General features: G+C 35.1%; 2 protein-coding genes and 2 non-coding genes across 4 annotated transcripts; 2 read left to right on the forward strand and 2 right to left on the reverse strand.

Moving 5' to 3' along the window:
- The first annotated feature begins 8,198 nt into the window (after window positions 1-8,198).
- On the forward strand, window positions 8,199-8,290 carry LOC133292179 (small nucleolar RNA snoR26). The gene has a single exon (XR_009748881.1). It is a non-coding gene; the product is annotated as a small nucleolar RNA snoR26 (small nucleolar RNA).
- A 112-nt stretch (window positions 8,291-8,402) lies between these two features.
- Window positions 8,403-8,492, forward strand: LOC133292180 (small nucleolar RNA snoR27). Its single transcript, XR_009748882.1, has one exon. It is a non-coding gene; the product is annotated as a small nucleolar RNA snoR27 (small nucleolar RNA).
- A 3,444-nt stretch (window positions 8,493-11,936) lies between these two features.
- On the reverse strand, window positions 11,937-13,947 carry LOC133292175 (L-type lectin-domain containing receptor kinase VIII.2-like). The gene has a single exon (XM_061490552.1). The coding sequence runs from the start codon at window positions 13,760-13,762 to the stop codon at window positions 12,692-12,694; it is 1,071 nt and encodes a 356-aa protein (XP_061346536.1). The 5' UTR covers window positions 13,763-13,947; the 3' UTR covers window positions 11,937-12,691.
- Window positions 13,948-16,906: 2,959 nt separating this feature from the next.
- Window positions 16,907-17,629, reverse strand: LOC133292177 (uncharacterized). The gene has a single exon (XM_061490554.1). It carries the CDS (start codon window positions 17,627-17,629, stop codon window positions 16,907-16,909), a length of 723 nt encoding a protein of 240 aa, XP_061346538.1.
- Between the last annotated feature and the right edge of the window lie 8,678 nt (window positions 17,630-26,307).

A 26,307-nucleotide genomic window follows, 5' to 3' on the forward strand; every position in this document is an offset into this window, starting at 1 on the left:
AAATGAAATGGAAGATTCAGACACAATAGAGAAAGCAACAGCACTGCCATTTCTCTTCATACCTGCCAGATAACACAGTATCCTGTGGATTGGATCTTGAGGTTTATTAAAAGAATCATCATGAACAGTAGAGTTCCTCCATTGCCATAAGTGCCAGCATGTCACAAAGAAAATTTCCTTCCATGATTTCCAGAGATGAGAAGAGAATGGTTTATAAAGATTAATTTTAAACCACTCTATTCCATCTGCAGAAACGAAATTAATAGGAATATTGCCTCCAAACCATCTCTCCCAAATGCTCCTAGCAACTATGCAGTCTTTAAGGGTATGCAACAAAATTTCCTGCCCCAACCCACAGGTAGGACAAACTACCTCCCCTCCACTCCAATGGCAGGTTATGCTCCTGACTGGGAGCTTATTAAGGCAGGCTAACCACAAAAAAACTGCAATTCTGAAAGGACCTCTCCATTTCCATATAGCTGACCAAATTATGTCCTTTTCAAGATTGGAGTTCATCAAGTGGCAGTAGGCATTCTTCACTATAGATTTGCCTGGTCTAATCATCTTCCAATTGAGCCAGTCTTCTGAATTGCTGAACTTTGGGGAGGGATATTACTCAACTTGTTACAAATGGAAGAATCCAAGAACTTTACCAGGTACTCCCAATTCCAGTCATCAGTACTAGGATCAACAACATCCCAAACTTTGAATTCCAAGTCAGACAAAGGAGGCTTGAAGGAAGCCAGATCAAAAAGAGTTTTCTGCCATCCTCCCCAGAACACTGTCCAGAAGCTAACAGATTTGCCATTCATAACTACCCACTCTAGATGTTGAGACATCTTAGAATGAGCTAAGCAGATGCTCTTCCACAAGGTTGAATCACAGGTTTTAGCTATTAAACTACGGTTAAGATTATGATTCCTACCATATTTTCCTAGCAAAACCTGAGCCCAAAGACTATTTTGATCTTTGATAAGATGCCAAGCCAACTTCTGCATAAAAGCTTCATTCTGAATCCTAAGATTTATAATGCCAAGTCCACCACACTCCTTCGGTTGACACATAGTCTCCCAGGCAACATAATGGACTTTTCTTTTAGCCTCTTGATCTCCCCAAATAAAATTCCTTTGTAGCTTTTCAATGTCCTGGAAAACATGAATAGGGAGAGTATTATTTTGCATATGATAACAAGGTATGGCAAAGATAACACTTTTTGCTAAAGTAATTCTGCCTGCCATAGAGAGGCATTTAGATTTCCAGCCTTGAAGCTTATTCTGGACTCTAAAAATAACCTCAGCATAATGATCCTTCTTGATTCTACCATGTCTCATCATAGAACCCAAGTACCTACCCAGGTTGTCAACCTTCTTGAATCCACTAACATCAGTAATGGACTTCATAATTTCCTGAGAAGCATTCTTAGAGAAATAAATGCATGATTTTTCTATGCTTACACTTTGTCCAGACATCTTTGAAAACTTATCAAGGCAATGAACAATACAACTGAGCTGACTTAAAGAAGCTTATGCAAAAATGATAATGTCATCAGCAAACATAATATGAGACAAAGGAGGGCCAGATTTACCCACTTTAATTGGCAGCCAGTTACCAACTTCCACTTCATCCATGATTAAGTGGGTTAATTTCTCCATACAGAGGATAAATAGATAAGGGGATAAAGGATCCCCTTGTCTAATTCCCCTTTGAGATTGAAAGCTAGGAGTTCTGGCTCCATTCCAAAGAACTTCTAAAACAGGGCTAGACACACAACCCATGATAGCTTCAGTTAAATCCCCAAGGAACTTCAACTCTTCTAAAACTGATCTGATGAACTTCCAGCTAAGTTTATCATACGCTTTTTCTAAATCAATCTTAATAGATAGGAAACTCTTTTTCCCCTTCATCCTATGCATATAATGGATGAGTTCTTGAGCAATAATAATATTGTCCTGAATATGCCTCTTAGGGACAAGACTGGCCTGGTTTGGGGAAATAAGCTCCATTAGAAGGGGTTTGATTCTGTTAGCAAGAATTTTGCTAAGACCTTTGTAAACAGTGTTGCAAAGAGCTATAGGCCTGAATTGTTTTATCAAACAAGGTCTTTCAACTTTGGGAATCAGCACAATAAGAGTATGGTTAAGCTTACCAATCTGACTTGGGTTTTGTAAGTAAAACTGCATACTGTTATATACTTGATCTTTGAGGATCTCCCAATTTCTTTGGTAAAACAAGGCTGGAAACCCATCTACTCCAGGGGATCTCAAAGAAGGCATTTGGAAAAAGGCCCTCTTCACTTCCTCAAGAGAGATATTCATAGACAGATTACTAATTTGTTCCTCCCTTATAGCAGGCCAAGAATTATTAGTTTGATACCACTTGGTTTCTTCATAATATTCTTTAAAGAGATTCTGGAAGAAAGTTCTAGCTAAACTGATAAGTTCCTCCTCTCCAGTCACCCAATGCCCAAAATCATCCTGAAGCTTCAAGATTTTATTTCTTTTTCTCCGGATAATAGTACTAGTATGGTAAAACCTAGTATTTCTGTCTCCATCTCTTATCCAATCACCTCTAGATTTTTGGAACCAAATCTGTTCTTCCTAATCAAGGATATCAGATAGTTCCTTCTTCAATTCAGCTTCCAGTTTTTCCAGATGGTAACTGTTAGAAGAACTCATCTGATTTTGAATACCCTTCATCCTTGCAATAACCCTGTTTTTTCTATGATGAGTGAAGCCATTGCAATAACCCTGTTTTTGCTATGATGAGTGAAGCCAAAGATATTCTTATTCCATTCCTTTAATAGAGGAACAAGAGAATTTAAGCTGATCAATAAACCATCAGTAGGATTCCAATTTTCCTTCAGAAAAGCTATAAATCTGACATCATTTTGCCAAGTCGCCAGGAATCTGAATGGCCTCTCCCTCCAGCAAAATTCTTCCTTAGTCATTCTAACCAGAATTGGACAATGATCAGAGAACAGTCTAGGAAGGACTAGAACATCAGCTTCTTCAAAAGAGGCTCTCTAGTCATCATTACTAACTGCTCTATCCAGCCTTTTAAATACTCTATCTAATTGGAGGAATTTTGGGCCTTTCCAAGTGAATCTGTTACCTCCACCTCCCAAATCCATCACCCCATAAGCATTAAGGACATTAGCAAATCGGTTACATCTATTCAAATCATAGGCCCTCCACCTCTTTTTTCTGAAGCCAGAGCTATTTCATTGAAGTCCCCAGTTAACAACCAAGGATCATTCATATTTCTGCCAATGTGCTTCAACTCCTCCCAAAGCACTTGACGAGTATCTTCCTGAGGACTAGCATACACAGCCGTCCAAAAAAACCCCTTCATTTCAGGAAATTCAACTCAGCAATGTATAAACTGATCTTGTTTATTCATTAGAGTAACCTTAACATCTCTGTTATTCCACAAAATCCAGATGCCACCAGCAAAGCCATGAGCATCTGCAATTAAATGATTAGAAAAACCAAAGCTATGAATTATATTAGTAGCTTTATTGCCACTAACTCTAGGCTCTAAAATAGCAGCCACTCTAACATCATGCTTCCTACAGTATCTGTTAAAGGTGCCCTTAAATTGTTTTTTGGCAGCACCTCTACAATTCCAGGTAATAATATTCATAATGAATTCTGAATTGGTTGCAAGATTTCTAAGTTCTTGCTACTTAATTCATGATTAACAAAACCAGATTCCCTTAATTCAGAGATCTCTTCATCACAGATTACCCCACAATCAACATTCATAGAATTGATCATTGAGTTACCCAAAGGTAATTCAAATTCCATACCTGCCTGGACTTCACCCACCTTAGAAACCTCTCTCATGTCTTGGTCAGGTGGATCAGGAATTTCCACTGCCTCATTCATGACCAAATTAACAGCTGACATATTCTTGCTAAGGAGATCAGAGTTGACCTCTTCCGTGGAGCTCTCAACCACCATCATCAAGTCCCCCCAAAGTTTTCCTTTCTGTTGCTCCAGAATAATCTGGGGAGCTTTACCATTGTCATTCTGAACCAAAGAGCTACTACCCAAGGCAATAGTAGAAGGAGTATTCTGGATAACTCCTTTTCCTTTAGCATTTTGATTCTTAGAGGAAGGTTTCTTGTTTACTGACATGGGAGGCTTATTCCCAGAATCCTTCTTACTTTGACTAGTTGCTACTGCCGTGAAGTTCATTCCTAAAACAGGGGAATGAACTATGTTCTTTAAAGCCTCATTCTCCTTATTCACTTTTGTCAATGAATTGACTAATCCTGGTAACTTTCCAGAGTTAGTTTCGTGAGAACACTTCTCTACTCTAGGATTTGTCCTTGACCCCTTCAAATTCTTCCCGTTGGAAATATCTTCACCAAAGCTCCTGCCATTGACAGAATCTTTTTTCTGGAAGTATTGCTGGTTCTTTTTCCTGCGCTGGACCACCATCCAAGAGCCCACACCTTGATTGTCAGGTCTCTCCACAGGTTGTTCAGGGGTTTTCTCAGGTTTAGCCGAGGATGCAGGTTTGACATAATCAGGACAGGAATCCGAATTGTGCTAATACCTTCCACATTTGAGACAAATCAAGAAAAGGCCTTCATATTCCACTCTCTTCCTACAACCATCAAGGATATATTCACCTCTCAATGGTTTAGAAAGATCAATCTCAATACATACTCTAGCAAATCGAGCTCTGTCTCCAGTAGATGTGGTTCTATCTACTTTGAGAACTTTCCCAATCACAGTTCCCAGATGGTTGAGAAAAGGAAACTCACAATATTCTTGAGGGATAACTGGAAGACGGACCCAGGCTGCCACCTTGTGGATGTTAGCTTTGTCCGGATCAAAGCATGGTTCCCATTTTCTAGTGGCAAGGTAGTCCCCTAGAATAACCCAAGGACCACCAGTGATGGCTAGATTAAGATCTTCTAAGCTACTGAATCTCACTGAGAAGAACTTGTTCCCAAGATCTGCTACCGTAATACTTCCTGCCTTTGCCCAAAGAGATTCTAGTCTCTTCTTCATGAAACCCACTCCAATATTCTTGCCCAGAAGTTTAACTATCAGAGCATTCTTCCAACGTTGCCTCATCCTTGCTCTGGCTTCACTATTACTCCTTATTTCCACCGATCCATCCTCCCTGATAATCGTTTGAAAGCCCCATTCTGAAATTTCACCCAAACTTGGGTCCAGAGGTTCCAGGTCTAGAGCTTTTTCCTCAATTAACCATGGAAGTGTATCTCCTGCTACTCCGTTCTCCTCTCCCGTGACCTCAGCAAAGGATCTTTGTTTAGCCTTCAAAGAAGAATCGGCTTGATAATCCTTTACCGATTCTCGCATGCGTAACTCCGTTGGAATTTCATCCCCACTCTTAGCTCTTTTGGTGCTCTTTCTCGCCATTGACAGACCATTAGTGATGATCGCTTCCTCCATTAAAATTCCAGAAAACTTTGATGTCGAAACCCTAGCAGAAGTGAATTTTTTCGCGCGCGTGGAAGTACGCGCCTAACCCATCCTTACTAACGTGATTAATACACTTTATCCAGTATAGTGTACTTTACTGTCTATCTTCCTTGGCAGCTTAATGGTAATAATCTTGTTGGTTTTTGGTTGATCATATATAACTTTCAGCATAGTATTATGGCCTGTAATGCACCTTCCATTCATAAAAAATCATCATCTAGTACGAATTCTAGCTTGTTTCATAAAAACTTAAATGATGTCTGCTTCATTCATGCTTTATTTGATTAATTCTAGTCTCCATTGTGGTAATGAATAATAGGTTCAAGTCTACAAATACAAGGCCTCGTGTATCAAAAAAAAAAAAAATACAAGGCCTCCTAACACAGACAATTCAATTGCTTTGATCAGAGCTGATTCCATTAAAAGCCATCTTAGAACTTCTGATTTAAAATAAAAAATCCTAGCCTACACAACACAAGTTCACGAGTCAACAAATTTCACGGTTACTTTTACCTTGGATAAATTGCTCCTTTTTTCAAAATTATAAATCAAAGTCAACTTTCTGTAATCTATATATATTTTTTAAAGAGAAAATATGTAATTTACCTGCAAAATTTTGACCTCTTTTCAGTTCCCTAATATTGACTTCTTTTAATCCTTTTTATCCTCAACTATTTTTCTCAAATCAATTATCTTAAGTTCGTTTTTCTCAAATCAACTTCTTTAGCACATGATAAAATATATTTTAGTAAATAACATTGGAGCGGGATAAATTTTTTAAGGGAAAACTTTAAAAACTCTCATTTGATTCACTCTTTTATCATTTACCCTTCTATGCTTTTTTTATTATCACTTATTTTTCCTATGATTTTTTCATTCTAAATCCACCTTTAACACCATTGGCAATTGAAATAATTCATCCATTTCGCCCGTGTTTTACCGGTATAAAAAGTTATTAGTCTAACACAAAAATCTTGGTCACTAACAACAAATTGCCTTTGATAATTTAGTAGTTTTGACCAAAATTTGAATGATAGACTAGTAATTTAATTCAATTACTAATGCTGTTAAATGTGGATTTGGATGAAAAAATATATATGAAAAATAAGTGACAAGAAAAAAACGATAGAAAAAATAATAAAAGAGCAAATCACATTAAGTTTTTGAACTTTTGCCAGAAAATAGAAATATTAGTTTCAAGAAAGGTCCAAATTTCATTAGTAACTAAAAGTCCATTGTCGAAAAAGCCATGCCAGTCCGAAAATTTATGTATCCATTTTAAATCAGGTTGAACCTGTTTTAATTTTGAATTAAATCAGTTTTTGAAATTGGGTTTGATGTTTGTTATTTTTTTATTTTTTTGATAACATGATGTTTGTTATTTTAAATGATATAAGTTATGTCATTTTAAGAGAGAGATAAACATAAGAAATGGAAATCATGGGAGAGAGAAAGTGGATGGTTTTTTTAATTTAAATTTTAAATAAAAAATTTATTTTGTGTCTATCTCTATCCTAAAATGACATAATTTTACGTTATTTAAAATGACAAACATTTTTTCTTTTGAAATTTCGTGAAAATATTGTAACTTTTACAATAATTATTTACATAAGATTCAAACACCTGTTTTATAAAATAATACATATAACATTAGGTTTATTTTTTCTGCAGTCACTGCAAATAAATTATCTGCAATAAACTCAATATGACATCACTTTAAGGTGGAAATTATGGTATTTTTGTAATTTTAATTTATTTTAGGGTTATTATAGTCTTTATAATTATAATTTTTTAATCTTTCAATCCCAAAACGATGTCGCTTTGAGATGACTTATCTGCAGTAAGTGCAGAAATATTTTTCTGATAACATTATCCATTAAACTATGGGGCAGGATATACTTACCACCAAAAAAGTTTACAACATTTACAACCAACCTAATCACGTCGTCGAGGGGCGGAAATCGTTGTATTTTTGTAATTTTAATTTATTTTAGGGTTATTATAGTCTTTATGATTATAATTTTTTAATCTTTCAATCCTAAAATGATGTCATTTTGAGAATAAATGCAAATAACTTATATGCAGTAACTGCAGAAATATTTTTCTGAAACTATAATTATGTTTGTTATAATATTTTTAGGCTTTAACGTTTCTACAGTAAATGTAAATAAGTTATCTATATTTACTCCTAAAACGACGTTGTTTTGGGTTCAAAGATTAAAAAATTATAATGAAAAAGATTATTATAACTCTGAAATAAATTATAATTACAAAAATATTTTAATTTTTGCCCCAGAATGACATCGCTTTGCACTTAATGTAGATAACTTATTTATATTGACAGAAGAAAAAATAAATCCATATTTTTATTATTATATTTAATACATAAAATAGATTTTTCTCTTTTTTCTTTTTTCTTTTTTCTTTTTTTTTGGGATACAATAATAATAATAAAAATTTTGATTTAAACTTTAAAACCCATTTGAGAGTTAGCTTATATTGCTCATGGCTTGAAAGGGAATACACTAACCGAGTTTCCAAACTGCACCCCTAGGGTTCCACAAGATTCTATAAATTCTCAGAGATGATTCAGGGAGATTTTACCCTAGAAACCTTGTCCCCTTCATCAGCCGCTAGGTTGAAACTTGCTATGCCCTGTTTCAAGTTTCAATTGTCCTCAAAGGTTATTCTCTCAGTTCAAGTTTCAATCATCGTCAAATGTTATTCTCTGTTCTACGAGCATCAGTGATGAGCAATTCCAACTTGTTATCCTTGCACTTTGATTACCAATGAAGAAGATTTTGGGGAATGATTACTCTGAGATGCTCTTTATTCAATCTCTCTTTTTATACTTCCTTAGTCTAAAAATCTCAGCTTTTTTATCTATTGACAAAAAAATTGATTTTTTTTTTAAATATTTTATTTCTGGCTGGTTATATATATGGATCGGTGATGTTATTGATAAACTGCGTTATCTATCTGAGACCTGTTATGGGAATTGAAGATAACTTTAACATGCTGAGATCCATTTATCTTCTTATTGAATGTGCATTTTTTAAACAGCTTTAGTCCAATACCATGTGAATCTATAAAGGAAGCTCAAATCTTAGGGAAAAGAAGATTATTTGTAACTGTTCTGTAGCATTTGTTAGCTTGATCTGGACTGGGTTTTCTGATTTGATTTCGTTCTCTGATAGAACTTCTGGCTTTTCACATGGGTATTGATTGTTTTCATAAGCAATAGGTTTGAAACTGAGAATTTCTTCTTATCTTTTTGAGTGGTGCCTTTTGTATCTGTTCAATTTGAGTTCATGTTAATACCTGGGCTTCTGCTGTACAGGTATATGTTATCCGTTTACAAATATTTTTTTACAAAATTACACTAAGTACTCTCGGTTCTACATTGCATGATTAAAGTATGACTAGTGCATGATTAAAGTATGACTGGTCGTACTTAGTGTTTTTTGTAAATAAAAAAGTTTGTAAATATAATCTGTCCCTTCTAATATTGTTTTACATTGTTTGGTATATGGAAAAATTTTGGATTTTCCGAAAATTAATATCGGTAATCTTATTTGTCCATATTGTTAGAATTTTTTTGAAAAAATTTTAATGAAGTTTTTTGAACCAAAATGCTATTCAAGAATATCACTAAAAAAGGGTGGTAACATTCCCGCCGAACATATTAATTTTTCCTCTACTAAACACGCTCAGGAATGTTTAATGTGTTGTAAATTGTTTTACCATCAATTTGTTGCGTTGTTAATTAATTTACCATCAATTCAAAGTATTAAAAAGTTAATTGATTTACTGATAAAATAATATAAAATTTATAGTAATACCTTTTATATTTTTGCTAAAAATAGAGATGATGGTCTATAAAGCACCGACACTTTAAAAATCTTGACGTGTCGTGTCCGACACTTTTCGATACTCCAACACACGTTATAGAAATTCAAAAAAAGGTTTAAAGATTGCGTTGCGTTGAATTTTTAGTTTCAACTATTAGATTTGTTATATTACGATTACCATTTTATTGAGTTTAATATAAATATTTAGGATATCTTATGTTTCTTTACAAAATTTATGAATATTATAAGTTTAGATTCATTTTTTTTGTTAAATTATTGAATATTAAATATAATATACACTACATAAATTAAAAATATTATTTAATATCAAAACGTTTCCTAACATGTCGAAATCTAACCATTTTTAGAATTAATGTATCGTCGTGTCGTATCGTGTCACGTGTTCCGTGTTGGTATCGGTGCTACATAGATGATGGGTATGAGTTTTGGTAGTTTTCTCTTTGAGAAATATTAGTCTCCTGATGTAGGAGTGAACTTCACAATAATTTTATGTGCTTTGTGTCTATAATATGAGATATTATTCTTTTATAACATGATATTAGTATTTTCTTTTTCTTTTCTTTTTTGGTATAATTTGAAGGTATCTCCATTCAACTTCTTCCGATCACCTTGTCCTTGGGATACGGCCCTGTAGGCTAGCCCCTCATTGGAACAGCGGGTACATTGATTTTTGCTATCGGAGAAAAGATTAGACTAATTCCCCCATTCGAGGAGGGAGGCACATCCTCTGTCCCCTAAAAATTTCCCAAGAATACCACATCAGCACTTCAAAATAAGAAATAAAGTAAAAATAAGGTGACTTTTTTTTTAAAATTAATGAAAATAAAAGATATTTTTACAAATTTTAGAAGTAGAGAGTTGTACAATAAAACAATACCACATTAGCACACCAAAATAAGAAATAAAGTAAAAATAAGGTGACATTTTTTTAAAATTAATGAAAATAAAAGATATTTTTACAAACTAACGTCACCCTTAAATATGCAAAATGTCCGCTAAATTTCCTCCAAATTATGGCAAGCTCATGGGCTATGTCTCTTGAATTGCCATAAGCAATGAGCTGTTTCTGAAAGTGCAACAAATATGTGAGGCAGTTCAGATTCCAGCAGCAGGCCAGCGAGCAATGTTTTACTTTTAATAATTGTTGGAAAACATGGTACCAATCACTAACTTACAAACTAACTACTCACCAACTAATCAAACTCAACCAACTAATTACATGTGTAATAATATTATAATAAGACCAAACTGTTTCATTTTCATATACATGGGCTCTGCTCTGGTTTTTTGTTTTTAGTTCTTTGTTTTTTTTTATACGAGAATGTAATCAATATTGTCGTTTCAAATAAAAGCAGGAGTTGCAGAGTCATTGAAAACGCATAAACAAGATATATTGATGCATCCCAGGCAAACACAAAGCATTGCTGGCAAAAGAGGTGTCTTCATGTCTTTCATAATGCGAAATACTTATTATGAAATGCCTGCAAAGGATAAAAAAATATTTATGTATGAACCTTCAGAAATTACCTCAGTCAAAGCATTACTAGATTATGAAAAATAAAAGCATGATATACTCCATACCACAAAATTCGAAGTGGAATATTTTTGTCTATAGGACAAGCAAGAAGATTGCCGAAGCCCTCTAAGCCTAAGCCTAAGCCTGCTTTTGGAATTAACAGCAGAAAAAAAAAAGGATTATTACCATAAACAATAACATACATCACTTATCACTCACTAGTATTCCAAGTAGCATTGAAAAACCAGCCCATTGAAGTTGAAGATAAAACACACTTTTATTGACAATGAATGTATCATAATTCTCATTCAAATCAGCTCCTGTTCACTGATAAAGGCAACAAAATAGCCTCTGAAAAACCAGGAAACAGAAAGTACTTAAATGAGCATAATATCAGCAAAATTTTGTTGTAAAGGGAATGTGCTACAAATGCTTGACAAGGGTAAGTTACTGTGGTCTGCAATTAACCAACGAGATCAACCACACAAAACAGAAACATACGTAGTATGTGTTATATTATTGCAAAGAAATTTTTACAATAATAGCAAACAATAATTAACAAAAATTAATTGTATAGCCAACCACACCTAGCAGGAAAAAGGCTTTGTTGTTGGTGGTGGTGGTGTACACACAACAACTTTAACTCACTGAAGAATTATAAAACTTACAAGAACTGACCTCAGTAAGAGGATCATTGCAAGCAGATTCAATTACTCTTCTGCAAGCACGTATACAAGGCAAATGGAGTGCACAAGCTCAGCCAAGCCCTTAAGAATATGCTAAAAATTTAAGATAACAAACCATGAGATGTGAAATAGAGGAAAAAATGCTTGATATTCCATAAATGAACGAGATGAAGTCTGTATCATTGCTAGAAGCATCTGCTGCAGTAGCACCTTATCAGATGCTTGATCCTTTCATTGCAGAAACACTCAACTAAATGCAGAGTGCCAGAGATCATGATTGAAAGATGCCTATAAACCAAACACCCTAACAACATTAGTGCTATAATATTAGTAAAACATAGCAGAGTGCGCAAACTAATCAAAGTTCCAGTCAATGAGACAGCTATGTGTTTCTCTCACTGCTAAATATTAGTTTTACTGGAAGAATGAAGGACAAGATCAATAATGAAAGAGGATAGAAATGTTGGTGTATTTGAGAAACCTAAAATGAAATGAAGACTTGATCCAAATCCAAATATGTTGCAATTTCACGGACAAAGTATCATTTAAGACTTAAGACCACGATATGCATAACACTGATGCTCCTTCCATGGCTGCTCCTTTTATGGAAACCAATGCTCGAGACAGTTATTTTTATTTTTTTAAAGTTAATCTAATGTTAGAAAAATGGGAAATAATAATTAAAAGGAAATACAGAATAATTCTAACTTCATTAGCCTGAGATAATAACTATCCACATCTATAATTCTAACTTTATCTTTATGTATAATATTATCCTTTCTTACATTTGAGTTCCTTACAGTAGACAGTGACACAAGTGTCAAACAATTGAGACCAATCTACATTGTTACTATAAGCCACTCAATATTCAATATACAGACTGATTGTGTTTAATTGCCATCATCCTAAAATAAAAACTGTGTAAACAACATCATATAATATATCAATAACTTAAATTTGTTTGTGTTTCAAAATAAAAAGTAAGCTATTCAATCTTCAATACAGAGTTTGGATCTCAATCTCAATTCGCTCAAAATAGACATTGACATAGGAAAAAAGTAAATTAAATAGTTCTTTGCCAAACTACAACAAAGCAAAACCTGAATACAACACTGATTTACAACACAAGCGTCCAACTAGTTCCCTCCTGTAGATCTACTCCTTAGCATCTTTAATGGTTTTATCTACAACAATGTTGACTTTCTTGTACTCGAAATCTACAGGCTGCATAACGTACTCCTCCGGCATCACGGGACGCCTATTACCAAAGATGGTCCACAAATAAAGCACAATGAATGCTGCCAATGCTCCACATCCAGCACCAAATATCATTGCAGCAAGAATTCTTAAAAAGCAATCACTCCTTGGTTTCACTACTGGAGTTTCAGTGTTCTTAACAAGGACCTTCGGATCCAAAGGCTCAGAATGCATCCAATGTGGAAAATGCCTTACAATAAAGCTCCATGAATAGAGAAAACATGATTGAGAAGTATTCCCCTTCACTGGACTAAAGCCTGCAAACATCTCTTTGGCTTCCCACACATTTGAGAAGTCAATTGAGTGCCAGAGCAATGGATCAGATGGCCTTGAATGACCATATTGACTCAACCTCACTTCTAAGCGCCTTGAACTCGCTTCATAATCAATCCAAGCATGCAGTTTTCCCCCACTTCTTAGACCCAAATTGGCAGAGGAGGTATTGATTATTTTAGCAGGAACAGAACTACCAACATTAATGGCCACATTACAACTAGCTGAACCCCCATTTCTACCATCCCTTGAAGCACTAAACTGAACACCAATAACCTTAAATTTCCTATCCTTCAATCCAAAAGAAAGCGCAGATGAACTATTATCAAAAACCTCACCTTCAACACCACTTGGAACCAAAACAAAAGCCAAGCCATCCCCATCATCCATGGACATCGAAAATGCAAAGTAGGTTGAAAATGAGACTAATCCACTTGCTTTACCTTCAACAATCTTGATGGGTTTCTTGTACATGACTTTCCCACTGCCTGAATTCCCATACCCAGAAAGAAGGACTTCAGAACCGCCATTGACAACCTTTGCATTGCCATAAAGTGCCACACTTGACTTAAATATTGGATCTTTTTCAAAATCTGTGAAGGAAAAGGATGAAATTGGGTCAAAAGCTTGGGTTTTGAGGAACAAAATGAGGAAGGTTAAGGCTGTGAAGTGGTGGGAAGTGGAAAATGATGCCATAATTGAAGTGGGTATGAGCTGAATCTTGCTGGACTTGGCTCTAGAGTTGGGGGGTTGATCCCATTAGCATCAGAAAAGTGATTTTGCTGTTTCTAGGGTTTGAGAGGGAAGAAAGAATAGGAAGAAAGTTAAGAATATTGGGGAAGTTGTTGGGGTTGGAAGTTGTGAAAATTAAATACGTTTTAACTGTGTTTCTGCGACTTCATTGCTCTTTCACTTTCAAGGTAGTAGCAGAACCAGGGAATATAATAAGAGCTTTTTAATTGTTAAGGAATAAAAAATAAGATTTATCAAAAAACAAAAGTTCAATAATTGATAGTAATGCTTCTAAAGTCAAAAATTCTTGCAATTTTTTTTAACTAAGTAGATCATAAATGGGAACTCTCATATCTCAAACTTAGAGGAATCACATTTTTCATTCATTCAATTATTATTTTTCCAGAATTTTGAGTTAATATATATGGTTAACTTTCATAAATTTGCTAATTTTACATTTTAGTATATGAGATCATAAAACGTTATTTTTCTAGATGGCTAATGTATTTAAGTGTATTTGGTTTGATATTTGTTTCACTAACTCAATTATACAACACACACATGGGATTGAGGGAAGAGGTGTTTCAGACTTCTACATAAATAGCTTCACATGATATGAGAGGATGCATGTCAAGTATGGTTTCTTTTCTGCCTTAAAAATACATGCTAAATTGTGGGTACTTCTCTTTCATATTTAATAGCACAATAATGTAACAGTATTTTTTAGTAGTCCTGGAAATAACATCTGAGTAAAATAATAATAATAATAATAATAATAACATGTGGAGTTTATTTCTTTACTTGTTTTATATGATTTAGTTTAACCTCCATTAATATGCAAAAGTGACCTTAAATTTGAATGATTGATAATGCATTCGATAAGGATAAATAAGGCAATTAAAGCACCAGCTAATGTAATTGTCAATTCACACACTAAAAAATGCTTCAAAAAGTATACATTAAAAAGTAATAGTTTAATTTCCAATATCTAAACATAGGTTTTCAAAATGTAAGTAAGAGAAACGTCAGTGGTGTTAAAAAAAATTAATGGAATCTAAATCTAACCATATTAATTAACCTTGCATTAAATGTAACATGTATAGAGAGTATCGATACTTTACTTCTCTTAAAAGGCATCCCAACTCTTTCATATTAATTAACCATTTTTTAACAAAAGATATTATTTATTTATTTATTGTGGTATCGTAGAAAAAGTTATGCGAGGGTTACAAGTGTCAAAAGAAAAAGGAGAGTGGGGATTCCACTTTCCACATTATGGAAAGGGGGACCATATATATACATGGTGCTTTCTCTTCTGAATAATGCTTGCTGCATTATTAGTATACGCATAGCATTCTCGTTTCTAACCTGCGCAGCAAGTACACAACAACCTTCAGAGTTCACTCCAATCCACGAGGCACGAGGACGACCTTTCTTGGTTTGTTGAATCCAAACAACGGAGAAAGTGGCGGTGAGTTGTGCTGTGGTGCCCACTTTTGCATTGGCAAACCAAGCTCATCAAATTCAAATATAAAAAACTATGCTACGCGTGCTTTCCTTGTCTTGTTCCTAAACCCAACACATGCAAACCATACAACAATCCCCTTTGCTTTGTTTCCCTGCCTCACACAGCTATATAGAATTTGGTTCCTATGGAGTACGACTTATGAGAAAAAATAGCCACAAAATATAGAATTTTTTTTTTAATTAGCTAGAGTTTAAAATTGTTAAATCTTAGGAAGTCATGAGCAATGTTATTAAAACTGACCCGATCATTGACCCGGTCGAGGTACCGGGTCACTGGTTCAATCAGTGAGTCACTGGTTCAACCGTATGACCCGGTAATTATATGCAATTTTATAATTTATATTAAAAATTATAAACATACTCAAATATTTAAAAAAAATGATAAAAATTTCAAATATTTTAATACAAAAAATAATAAATCACATATTATTATCAAATAAAAATCAAACAAAAATATAACGATCGTGATACAGGACTTTAGGTTCATAAAACACATCTCTAACTATAAATTAATTAAAAAATTTATGCATAGTACATAATTGAGATAATATTTGTGTTGTAAGTACATAACTTATGTAAGTCAATAAGCAAAAAAATATTCAAATATGGCTATTATGATTTTTTTTTAAAAACAAAAATTTGGAATTTTTTTTTTTTTGACCGGACCGGGTCATCGGTTAACCGACCCGGTCACTGATTTTTATGAAAACCGGCCGGATCGGACCGGGTTGCACCAGTTCTGATGCATGGTCGGTCCGTTGCTTCAACCAAACCGATTATATAACCGGTTTACTAGTTCTCGGGTCGACCCGGCTGGGTCGGTCCAGTTTTAATAACTAAGGAGCCAAGGGCGGACCTACATGGTCTAGGTGGCCCCCACCCCTAAAGAATTTTTAAAGAAAAATTATTATATATGAAAATGACTTCTTGGTTATGTAGTCTATACTTAGAAATAAGATTATTACATAATGTAGTGTAGATTGTTTGGTCGATAACTTCGGACCTTCATTTCTAAGAGTAGACTTTTTTATCAATAACTTCATTTTTCTGGGTCATCGAACATTAAGAGGAAAAGAAAAAGGGAATTGTGTTAATTCATTTCTGATCGTCATTCTTCGCAAAATGAAAAAAAATTCATTACTTTGACTGGTACTACTCAATGTACAGGCATGTGGAGAGATTAGCAGAAGAAATAAATAAAGGGGCTAATTCTGTTGAAGGTGTTGAGGCCATGCCAAACTATGGCATGCATTTTGATACAAGACGCGAACTTGTATGTATAAAATGGGAGAGAAAATCAATGATTTATTATTTTGCAAAAATAATCGATACAGTAACTAACAGGTGTCTTTATATCCCAATGACACCTTACTCCTATGTGTCCTTATTACAGACTATTACATGGCCACCTGTATACCAGTATGCTTATCAGAATAGTAACTACCCCTTTCTATACACATTGGGCTACAACAATTATTGCCTATCAGAATAGTACTAACTATCTCTATACACATTGGGCTACAACAATTATTGCCTATCAGAATAGTACTAACTATCTCTATACACATTGGGCTACAACAATTATTGAGCATGGTCAATGGCCCAAGAAGGAAAGCCCTTAATCCTGCAAGGTCTCCCTTTTAATGTTGTGCTACCCGTATCAACAGCCCTCCCTTGAACAGCCACCTTGTTCTCAAGGTGTGGATAAGCTTGACATAATTCCTTAGCATTTTCCCAAGAAGCATTTTCAGGTACCGAAGCAGACCATTGCACCAAATATTGGAGTCCTACTTCCCCGCATGATGTATGTTGTCTGGATGCCAATATAGCAACAGGTACCTGTAAGGGTTTGCTGTCAACTCTCCTTACAGGTAGAGATTCATGACTGATATCTGAAGAACCATGAAATGGTTTCAATAATGAGACATGAAATACAGGATGTATTAAACTCCCCTCTGGTAATGTAACTTTGTAAGCTACCGAACTAATCACTTGTTCCACAATAAAAGGTCCAAAATATCTTTTTGCCAACTTGTGATTTGCTCTTCTAGCTACAGAAATCTGCCTATAAGGCTGCAGTTTTATGAGAACCTTATCACCTACATTAAACATTCTTTCTTGACGATGACGATCAGTCTTATCCTTCATCCCCTGTTGTGCTCTCTGCAACTGCATTTTAAGTTGATTTATAACAACCTCTCTGTCTTGTAACATGGTGTCAACGGCTTCCAACTTCACATCCTCCTTATTATAATGGGGAATTAATGTAGGACACTTCCCATATACAGTCTGAAAAGGAGACATATTTATAGAAGAATGGACTGAAGTGTTATAATGTAGTTCAGCTCATCCTAAGAAGTGAAACCAGCGGCTGTTTTGATCATGGCAAAAAGCACGTAAATATTTCTCAAGATATCTATTGGTCACCTCCAATTGGCCATCAGATTGCGGATGATACGAAGAAGTAGCATGTAATTTGGTACCACTTAATTGAAAAAGTTGGCGCCAAAATTTACTCATAAACACCGGATCTGTATCCGACACCAAGGACTTAGGAAACCCATGCAATTTAACAACCATTTCACAAAAAAGATGAGCCACAATCGCTTGTAATGGTCCAAAATGAGCATATTTGGACAAACGGTCCACTACAACTAATATAGTAGAATAGCCATGTGACAAGTGTAGAGCAGTGATGAAATCTAAAGTTTAATCATCAAATATAGCATTAGGAATTGGTAATGGTTGTAATATACCAAATGGCACCTGAGTAGTGTGTTTAATCTGTTGGCAGATGATGCACTCTTTAATAAATTTTTCCACATCCTTGCGCATAGACTTCCAAGTGAAAGAAGTTGACAAACGCAGAAAAGTACGCTGAATTCCAGCATGTCCTCCTAAAGGAGTGCAATGAGCTTCGATCAACAACACTTCTTTTAAAGCTGATTTGGATCCCAACATGCATCTGTTTTTAAAGAATAGCATTCCATCTTTCCTAAACAAATCCGGATCAGAACTGGACCCATCATCTAAGCCTTGGTGAATTTCTAATAATTCCGGATCAGTAAGATTTTCTGATTTGATTTGAAGCCAAATGTCCAGTTTAGGTTCTGAACGCAGGGCACAACAAACAGCCACTTCCTCATCTGGAAATTGTCTAGAGAGTGCATCTGCTACCACATTAGATGCCCCAAATTTGTACTCAATGGTAAAATTATATCCCATCAATTTGTACGCATATTTTTGCTGATCCGCTGTTTGAATATTTTGCTTCAATAATTCCCTTAGGCTTTGATGATCAGTTTTGATGACAAAATGAGACCCCAACAAATAGTGCCTCCTCCTCTTGATAGCTTCGGTGATGGCATATAGCTCCCTAACATAAGCTGAAGATGCAGCCATTCTTGGACCCAGTTTCTTGCTAAAAAAAGATATCGGTCTGCCCCCTTGCAATAGAACAACATCCACACCCACATTAGAAGCATCAGACTCAACTATAAAAAGAGAAGTAAAATCTGGTAAACATAGGATTGGTGTGGAAGACATGGCAACCTTAAGTGATTGAAATGCATCTGTTGCCTCTGGACACCAATGGAACTTGTCCTTTTTCAATAACTCTGTCAATGGATGAGCCAATGAAGCATACCCTTGAACAAAACGTCTATAATAACCCGTAAGACCCAAGAAGGCACGAAGTTATTTAATTGACCGAGGAATAGGCCACTCTAGCATTGCTGAATTTTTTTTGTAATCTGCCTTAACACCTTCAGTAGTTACCACATGACCCAAGTAAGATATCTCATTGACACCAAATTCACATTTGCTCAATTTGACAAAAAATGATTTGTCCAGTAAACATTTCAGGGCTGTTTCCAAATGATGGACATGAGTTTCCAAAGAAGGGCTATATATGAGCACATCATCAAAAAAAACCACAATGAACTTCCTAAGAAATGGACGAAAAATCCCATTCATAGCCGATTGGAATGTAGCAGGAGCATTTGTCAACCCAAAAGGCATGACTTTGAACTCATATTGGCCTTCATGTGTCCTAAATGCAGTTTTGTGAATATCCTCTGGCTTCATTCTTATTTGATGGTAATCTGATCTCAAATCCAGCTTGCTAAAAATCCTAGCCCCAAACAATTCATCTAGCAATTCATCGATAGTAGGAATTGGGAAAGCATCATTGATGGTTAAAGCATTCAAAGCTCTATAATCCACACACATTCTCCATGAGTTATCATGCTTTTTTACCAACAAAACTGGGGAAGAAAAAGCATTGTGACTGTGCTGAATCCATCCAGCTTCTAACAACTCTGAAACCTGCCTTTCAATTTCCGTGTTTTGATGGTGTGGATACCTATAAGGTTTCATCTTGACAGGTTTTGATTCATCCACTAACTGAATAGCATGTGGTCTTCCACGAAAAGGAGGTAAGGATTAGGGCAGTGTAAAAACATGTTGATAACAAACTAACACATTCCACAATATTACAGAAACTTTATCTTTAAAGAGTAAAAGGTCATAATTCACCTCATTTGATTGTGATGCACACTGTTGAACAGCAAGTGTGTTACAGTTTGCACTTGAATTCTCCAATTCGAAATTGTGTGAAGGAATAACTCCTTGCAACCGAATCACTGCACCTCCCCAACTAAATTCCATCGAAAGCTCTGCATAGTTGTGAGTAACACGACCCAAAGAAACCAGCCACTGCATCCCCAGAATAATACTCAGGTCACACAATTCCACCACGTACAAGTCTGTTATAAACTGATGACCCTGAATAAGTAATGGCACCTGCACACATTTTTTTTCACACAGTAAAAATTCCCCATTACCCATAAAGACCCTCATCCTTGTTGCTCGAACCATAGGTAATTGTAACTCCTCCACTAAGCTTCTCCTGATGAAACTGTGAGAGCTTCTCGAATCCACCAGCACCTGAATCTTCCTCTCACGAACCTTTGCCAACAATACTAATGACTTAGCATCCAGATTACCTGACAAAGAATGCAATGTTGTATCCCCTTTTGCAGCACTGGACTCCTCCTTCAGCTAAATGATTTCCTCCTCGAGCTCCTCTTCAGAATCCTCTGGATCAGGATCATTATTAACATTTTGGATGGACAACGGTGTTTAGAAGTCCACTTCTCATCACAAGTATAACACAACCCTGAATCCCTTCTCTTCTGTAAATACTCTGTTGAGAACTTCTTCACATGTAAAGAATTTAAATTAGATGTTGATGCCGATGAGACAAAAGGCTGAATGGGCTTATCGAATGTTTCCTTTTCTGCTGCTGTTCCCACTGATTTAGAATACACAAAAAATTTCTTCTGATGCCCCATAAAAGAAGAATGTAGTTCCCCATGATGATGATCAAAAGCTATAGCTAACTGCATAGCTTGATGCAAAGAATTTGGCCAACGCAATTGAATAGCTCCTTGAAGATCTGCTTGTAAGCCAGATATAAAAAACCATCAACATCTCATCGCTGATGTCAGAGACTTAATTCATCAGTTTCTGAAATTCAGCCATATAATCTTGTAAAGAGACTGTTTGAACAAGCTTAGACAGTATTCCGCGCACATCCTTGTAATTGGATGGTCCAAACCTTTCACGAAGAGCACGAACAAATTCCTCCCAAGAACCTATTTTTCCACTTCTAAAGACTCACTGATACCAATCAACCGCTACCCCTTCTATGCGTAAACCAGCCAATTCCACTTTCAATTGATCAGGAACTTGCTGAATCCCAAAAAATAAATCGACTTTAAAGATCCATGTGTTTGGGTCTTTACCTTCAAATTTGGGTATCTCCATCTTCACATATTTGAGGACTACCCTAGAATCCTCCATGCTTGGACCCGCATGCTGAACACCCTTGTGTGGATGAACAATAGTCAGTGACCTTGAACCCTGAACAAGAGTTTCCCGCAAACAGGATTCTAACGACTGAAATCGAGATTCCATCTCCTGAAATCGCGAACCCATCGTCTCCAAAATTTGTTCGAACCTCTTGTCGCTTTTCTCACAGTGATGTGAGAATTCCTCGGCTAATTCCTGCACACGCATGGTGATTACGATGAATTCACTGGGATGAAAGCACCAGTTGATATAAGACGCGAACTTGTATGTATAAAATGGGAGAGAAAATCAATGATTCATTATTTTGCAAAAGTAATCGATACAGTAACTAACAGGTGTCTTTATATCCCAATGACACCTTACTCCTATATGTCCTTATTACAGACTATTACATGGCCACCTGTATACCAGTATGCTTATCAGAATAATAACTACCCCTTTCTATACACATTGGGCTACAACAATTATTGCCTATCAGAATAGTAACTAACTATCTCTATACACATTGGGCTACAACAATTATTGAGCATGGTCAATGGCCCAAGAAGGAAAGCCCTTAATCCTGCAAGGTCTCCCTTTTAATGTTGTGCTACCCGTATCACATTTCGCAGATTCTATTCCTATAAGTGCTAATCGGGAGATGTGATGTGAGAAATTATGATGTGGTGGCGGAAGAGACCTGAATAGCAAAGTTGATATCAGTGATTAGGGATGAAAATTTGTAATGAAAATGGGTTCTTGAAAGCATTGGAATCAGACACGATTAAGCATTATTATTACTTGGGGGTGAAGTACACAAATGTCATGCATTCGAAGGATAAACAACACATAATTTTCTTTTGTTTTTATGATAAGAACATGATTATTTGGATCAATACGATATGGAGGAGAAAAGTTATTGTGCACCCGGTACACCATTATTTGGTGTTCCTTTTTCCTAAATTGAAAATTTTGTATGACATTTTTATCCTTATCATTTTGCTTATTTCCTTCTATGTCCTGATTGTTTTCTATTTTTGGACAAGGTACACATACACCCGGTCCATATTAACTTTTCTCGATATGGAGCCCAATAACTTTATAATAACTTTATAATAACTCTAAAATTTTCCTTAAACTATGCTTAGATTATTGAAATATAGATATAACTCAAATAAATTAAATACTGAATTTTTTTTTTGTAGATAGTTTAAAGATATCCCCTTACAATATCCTCCATCACCTTATCCTCGGAGTATGGCCGCTAGCTCCTTATCGAAATAGAAAATGCATTGGACCACTATGACCGGATGCACAAAAATTATGATACATTTTACGAAAATTTTATGAAAATTATAACAAAAAATTTTTATGTCTAAAATAATTATATAATTTTATTAGGTTCTTCCTAGTAGATATATTTGCATCCTCAACGTGATCATTCCAACCAAAACTGACACTGAGTAATATAATTTTTTGCCCTCGGTCATTTAATTTCCTAGGTCCGCCACTGTCAGGAGCTCATAGCACATAAAAGACCATCATTTATGGGTTAAGTGGCAAAGTATATTTTACATAACACAACTAAATCCAAAACCTTAAGACATTTTTTTTGGATAAACCACATGTATTCTTCACAGCAGGTAATCATGTTCGGGGCGAGTCCAAGATTAAGGCTTTAAATCCCCCTCCTCAAAGATGATATTGGGGAGGATTGAGCATATGCTCTCATCCCCACTTGCTTAGCTCCCATGCGCCAATTGAGCTACCATCATTTGGTATATGGGTCATTCCACTCAGTGGCAGACCCGGGAAATTTTATTTATGTTTGCACCTTTAGTGGTGGGTGTTCCGGGGCAGAGCCGCCAAAAAAAAAATTAAATAAAGTTTTAAATGTATTAATAAATAAAAGAATATAAATAAGAAAAGAAAACTTCAACTTAACATAAAAAAATAGTAATCAAAAGCCAACTAAACTATTACAATACAAGGACCTACAACTATATATTTATTAATTGATAAGATATTACTATTTATTTATCAAATATTTTTATATACTAATTATTTGAATATTTTGTGATTAATATAATTTTTCTAACGATTATATCTTTTAAAGTCCAAGCTCTCATTTTTTTACAAAAATATTATTTGTTTATCATTATATTCAAATGTTGTTAGCATTTAAATATTTATTTGTAATTAATTTTAAAATGCTTTAATAACTTCTCTCTTGTTATCATATTCCACTTTAGTCAAAGAAAGAAAAACCAAAAAAGCGAAAAATAAAAATAATATATGTCCTCTTGGACTGACTTATTTTGCATAAGATGTAAGATATTTTTAACACCAAGATCGATATATGTATGATATATAAAACACCACATAATAATTTTTACTCTGAAAGAAATTTGTGTACCTGATTGGGTCATCTTATCTCCTGAGCGAAGAACCTTGATTGTCACAGCTAGAGTCTTCCTCTCTATGACCTATTTCAGAATGGCAGCCTTCAGCGATGGGAGCATGACGGCTCATGAGGCTTAACCCCAATATAAATAGGCTAGAGAGGGGACCTAGCAAAACCCTAATCAACAGTGTGTCTGATGGGTCCACCCATCACAGAAGCCCAATCAGACACTAATGCCTACATTGTGCTGCCAACTAGGTCCAATACCAAAAGATGCTAAAAGCCCAACTCAACATGATCACAATGAGCTTATTACAGTAGAATAAATTGGAATATCCATTAACCCAATTATTTTAGAAAATACAAAAACATAAATTAATATTGCCCAAATATAAAATTTCTAACATTCTCCCACTTGGGCAATATTAATTAACTTAATTTATTTTAAAATACTTTTATTTGAAAACGACTCTATCGGGTTAATAACAAGGAAAAACATCTTGCGTGGCCACGATTTTAAAAACAATATTCCAATTCCAGCATCTCAATCCAATCCAATCCAATATAACCCCATCATAGGAACATGGCGATCAATATGCCGAAAATATCATAGCATATGATCTTCCATATTCACATACAATGAGTATTACATCTTCATGAATCAAGGCCTAGCAGTGTAGTAAGAATTAGTGCCAAAATGTGATCAATAATATAATGCACTAATTCTTATCGGTCCTCAATGTAATTTCTCAACAATATGAAATTACATTAGTGCAATTTCTAATCAACATGAAATTACACTCCATAATGCAATTTCTCAACAACATGAAATTGCCTTACTGCAATTTCTAAACAACATGAAATTGTCTTACCGCAATTTCTAAACAACATGAAATTGCCTTTTCAATCCAATTTCTTAACAACATGAAATTGAATTAACGCAATTTCCAAACGACATGAAATTGCTCAAGTTAGATAAACCAATATGTCATAATATCACATGAGATCTCAAAAATAACAACTTCATATTTAAACCACACAATATGTTTAAAGATCACATTGATTCTCAGTCAACAGGAGAAAACAATAATAATGATGATCATCAACATAAACTTTCAATAAATATCATTGACATCAGTCTGCATGCAGAATAATCAAAATGAAAAAACAAAACAAAACAAGACATGGCTCCCACTAATCAAGGAAATCAAAGGAATCCATGACACCCATGTTCTTCACATGTTCTTTAAATAATACGGGTCGTAATCCTTTAGTTAGGGGATCTGCCAACATGGATTCAGTTATAATGTTATCAATCACAACATCCCCTTTTTTAACCAAGTCCTTCACTGTGTAGTATTTGATCTCCATGTGCTTCGAAGCATTATTGATTTTGTCATTCTTGGAGAAAAACACAGCTGCGGTGTTATCACAATATATCACCATAGGTCTGGCAATAGAGTTTACAATTCGCATGTCAGAAATCAAATTTTTAAGCCAAACTGCCTGAGTAGAAGCACCATAATAAGCCACAAATTCAGCATACATTGTGGAACTTGTGATCAAGGTTTGTTTTGCACTTTTCCATGAAACAGCACCACCAGCCAGCATAAAAATATATCCAGATGTTGACTTCCTGTCATATGAGCAATCAACAAAATCAGCATCTGAATATCCAATAACTTTGAGATCTTCTACCCTTCTGTACACAAGCTTGAAATCTTTCGTGCATTGTAGATATCTCATTACTTTCTTGGCTGCAACCCAGTGATCGTGACCTGGATTTGACAAATATCTCCTAAGGCTGTTAACAGAAAATGCAATATCAGGTCTAGTACATACCTGTGCGTACATAAGACTCCCAATTGCACTATCATAAGGGATGTTTTTCATTGCCTCTTTCTCAATGCCATTTTTAGGACACTGTTCCTTATTTAATTTATCTCCTTTTACAATTAGAGCATCACCAGCCTTACATGACTGCATATTGAACCTTTTAAGCACACGATCAATATAGCTTCTTTGTGATAATCCCAGAACCTTTTTGGATCTGTCTCTATGAATTTCAATGCCCAGAACAAAAGAAGCCTCTCCAAGATCCTTCATATCAAAATACTTTGACAAGAAAGATTTTGTTTCATTCATTAAATCAATATTATTACTGGCAAGCAAAATATCATCTACATAAAGTACTAAGAAGATATATCTACTCCCACTTACTTTCATGTAGATGCAATGATCAAATTTGTTTTCTATGAAACCATATGATTTCACAACTGTATCAAATTTCAAGTACCACTGGCGTGATGCTTGTTTGAGACCATAGATGGATCTTTGAAGTTTACACACCATATGCTCCTTTCCAGCTTCTTTAAACCCTTCAGGTTGTTGCATGTACACTTCTTCATCTAGAATTCCATTAAGAAAAGCAGTTTTTACATCCATCTGGTGAAGCTCTAAATCAAAATGAGTCACCAATGCCATAATTATCCTGAATGAGTCTTTAGAAGACACTGGAGAAAAAGTTTCTGTAAAGTCAATGCCCTCTCTCTGAGTATATCCCTTTGCAACCAATCTTGCCTTAAATCTTTCTATTTTGCCTTTATTATCTTTCTTGGTTTTGAACACCCATTTACAACCAATAGGCCTGTGCCCTTCAGGTAAATCAACAAGATCCCATACCTGATTATCTGACATAGAATTCATTTCATCTTTCATTGCTTTT

The sequence above is a fragment of the Gastrolobium bilobum genome, unplaced genomic scaffold, assembly GCF_033153095.1.
Source record: "Gastrolobium bilobum isolate Gb01-03AN ecotype WA unplaced genomic scaffold, APGP_CSIRO_Gbil_v1 utg12961, whole genome shotgun sequence".
Taxonomy (NCBI): domain Eukaryota; kingdom Viridiplantae; phylum Streptophyta; class Magnoliopsida; order Fabales; family Fabaceae; genus Gastrolobium; species Gastrolobium bilobum.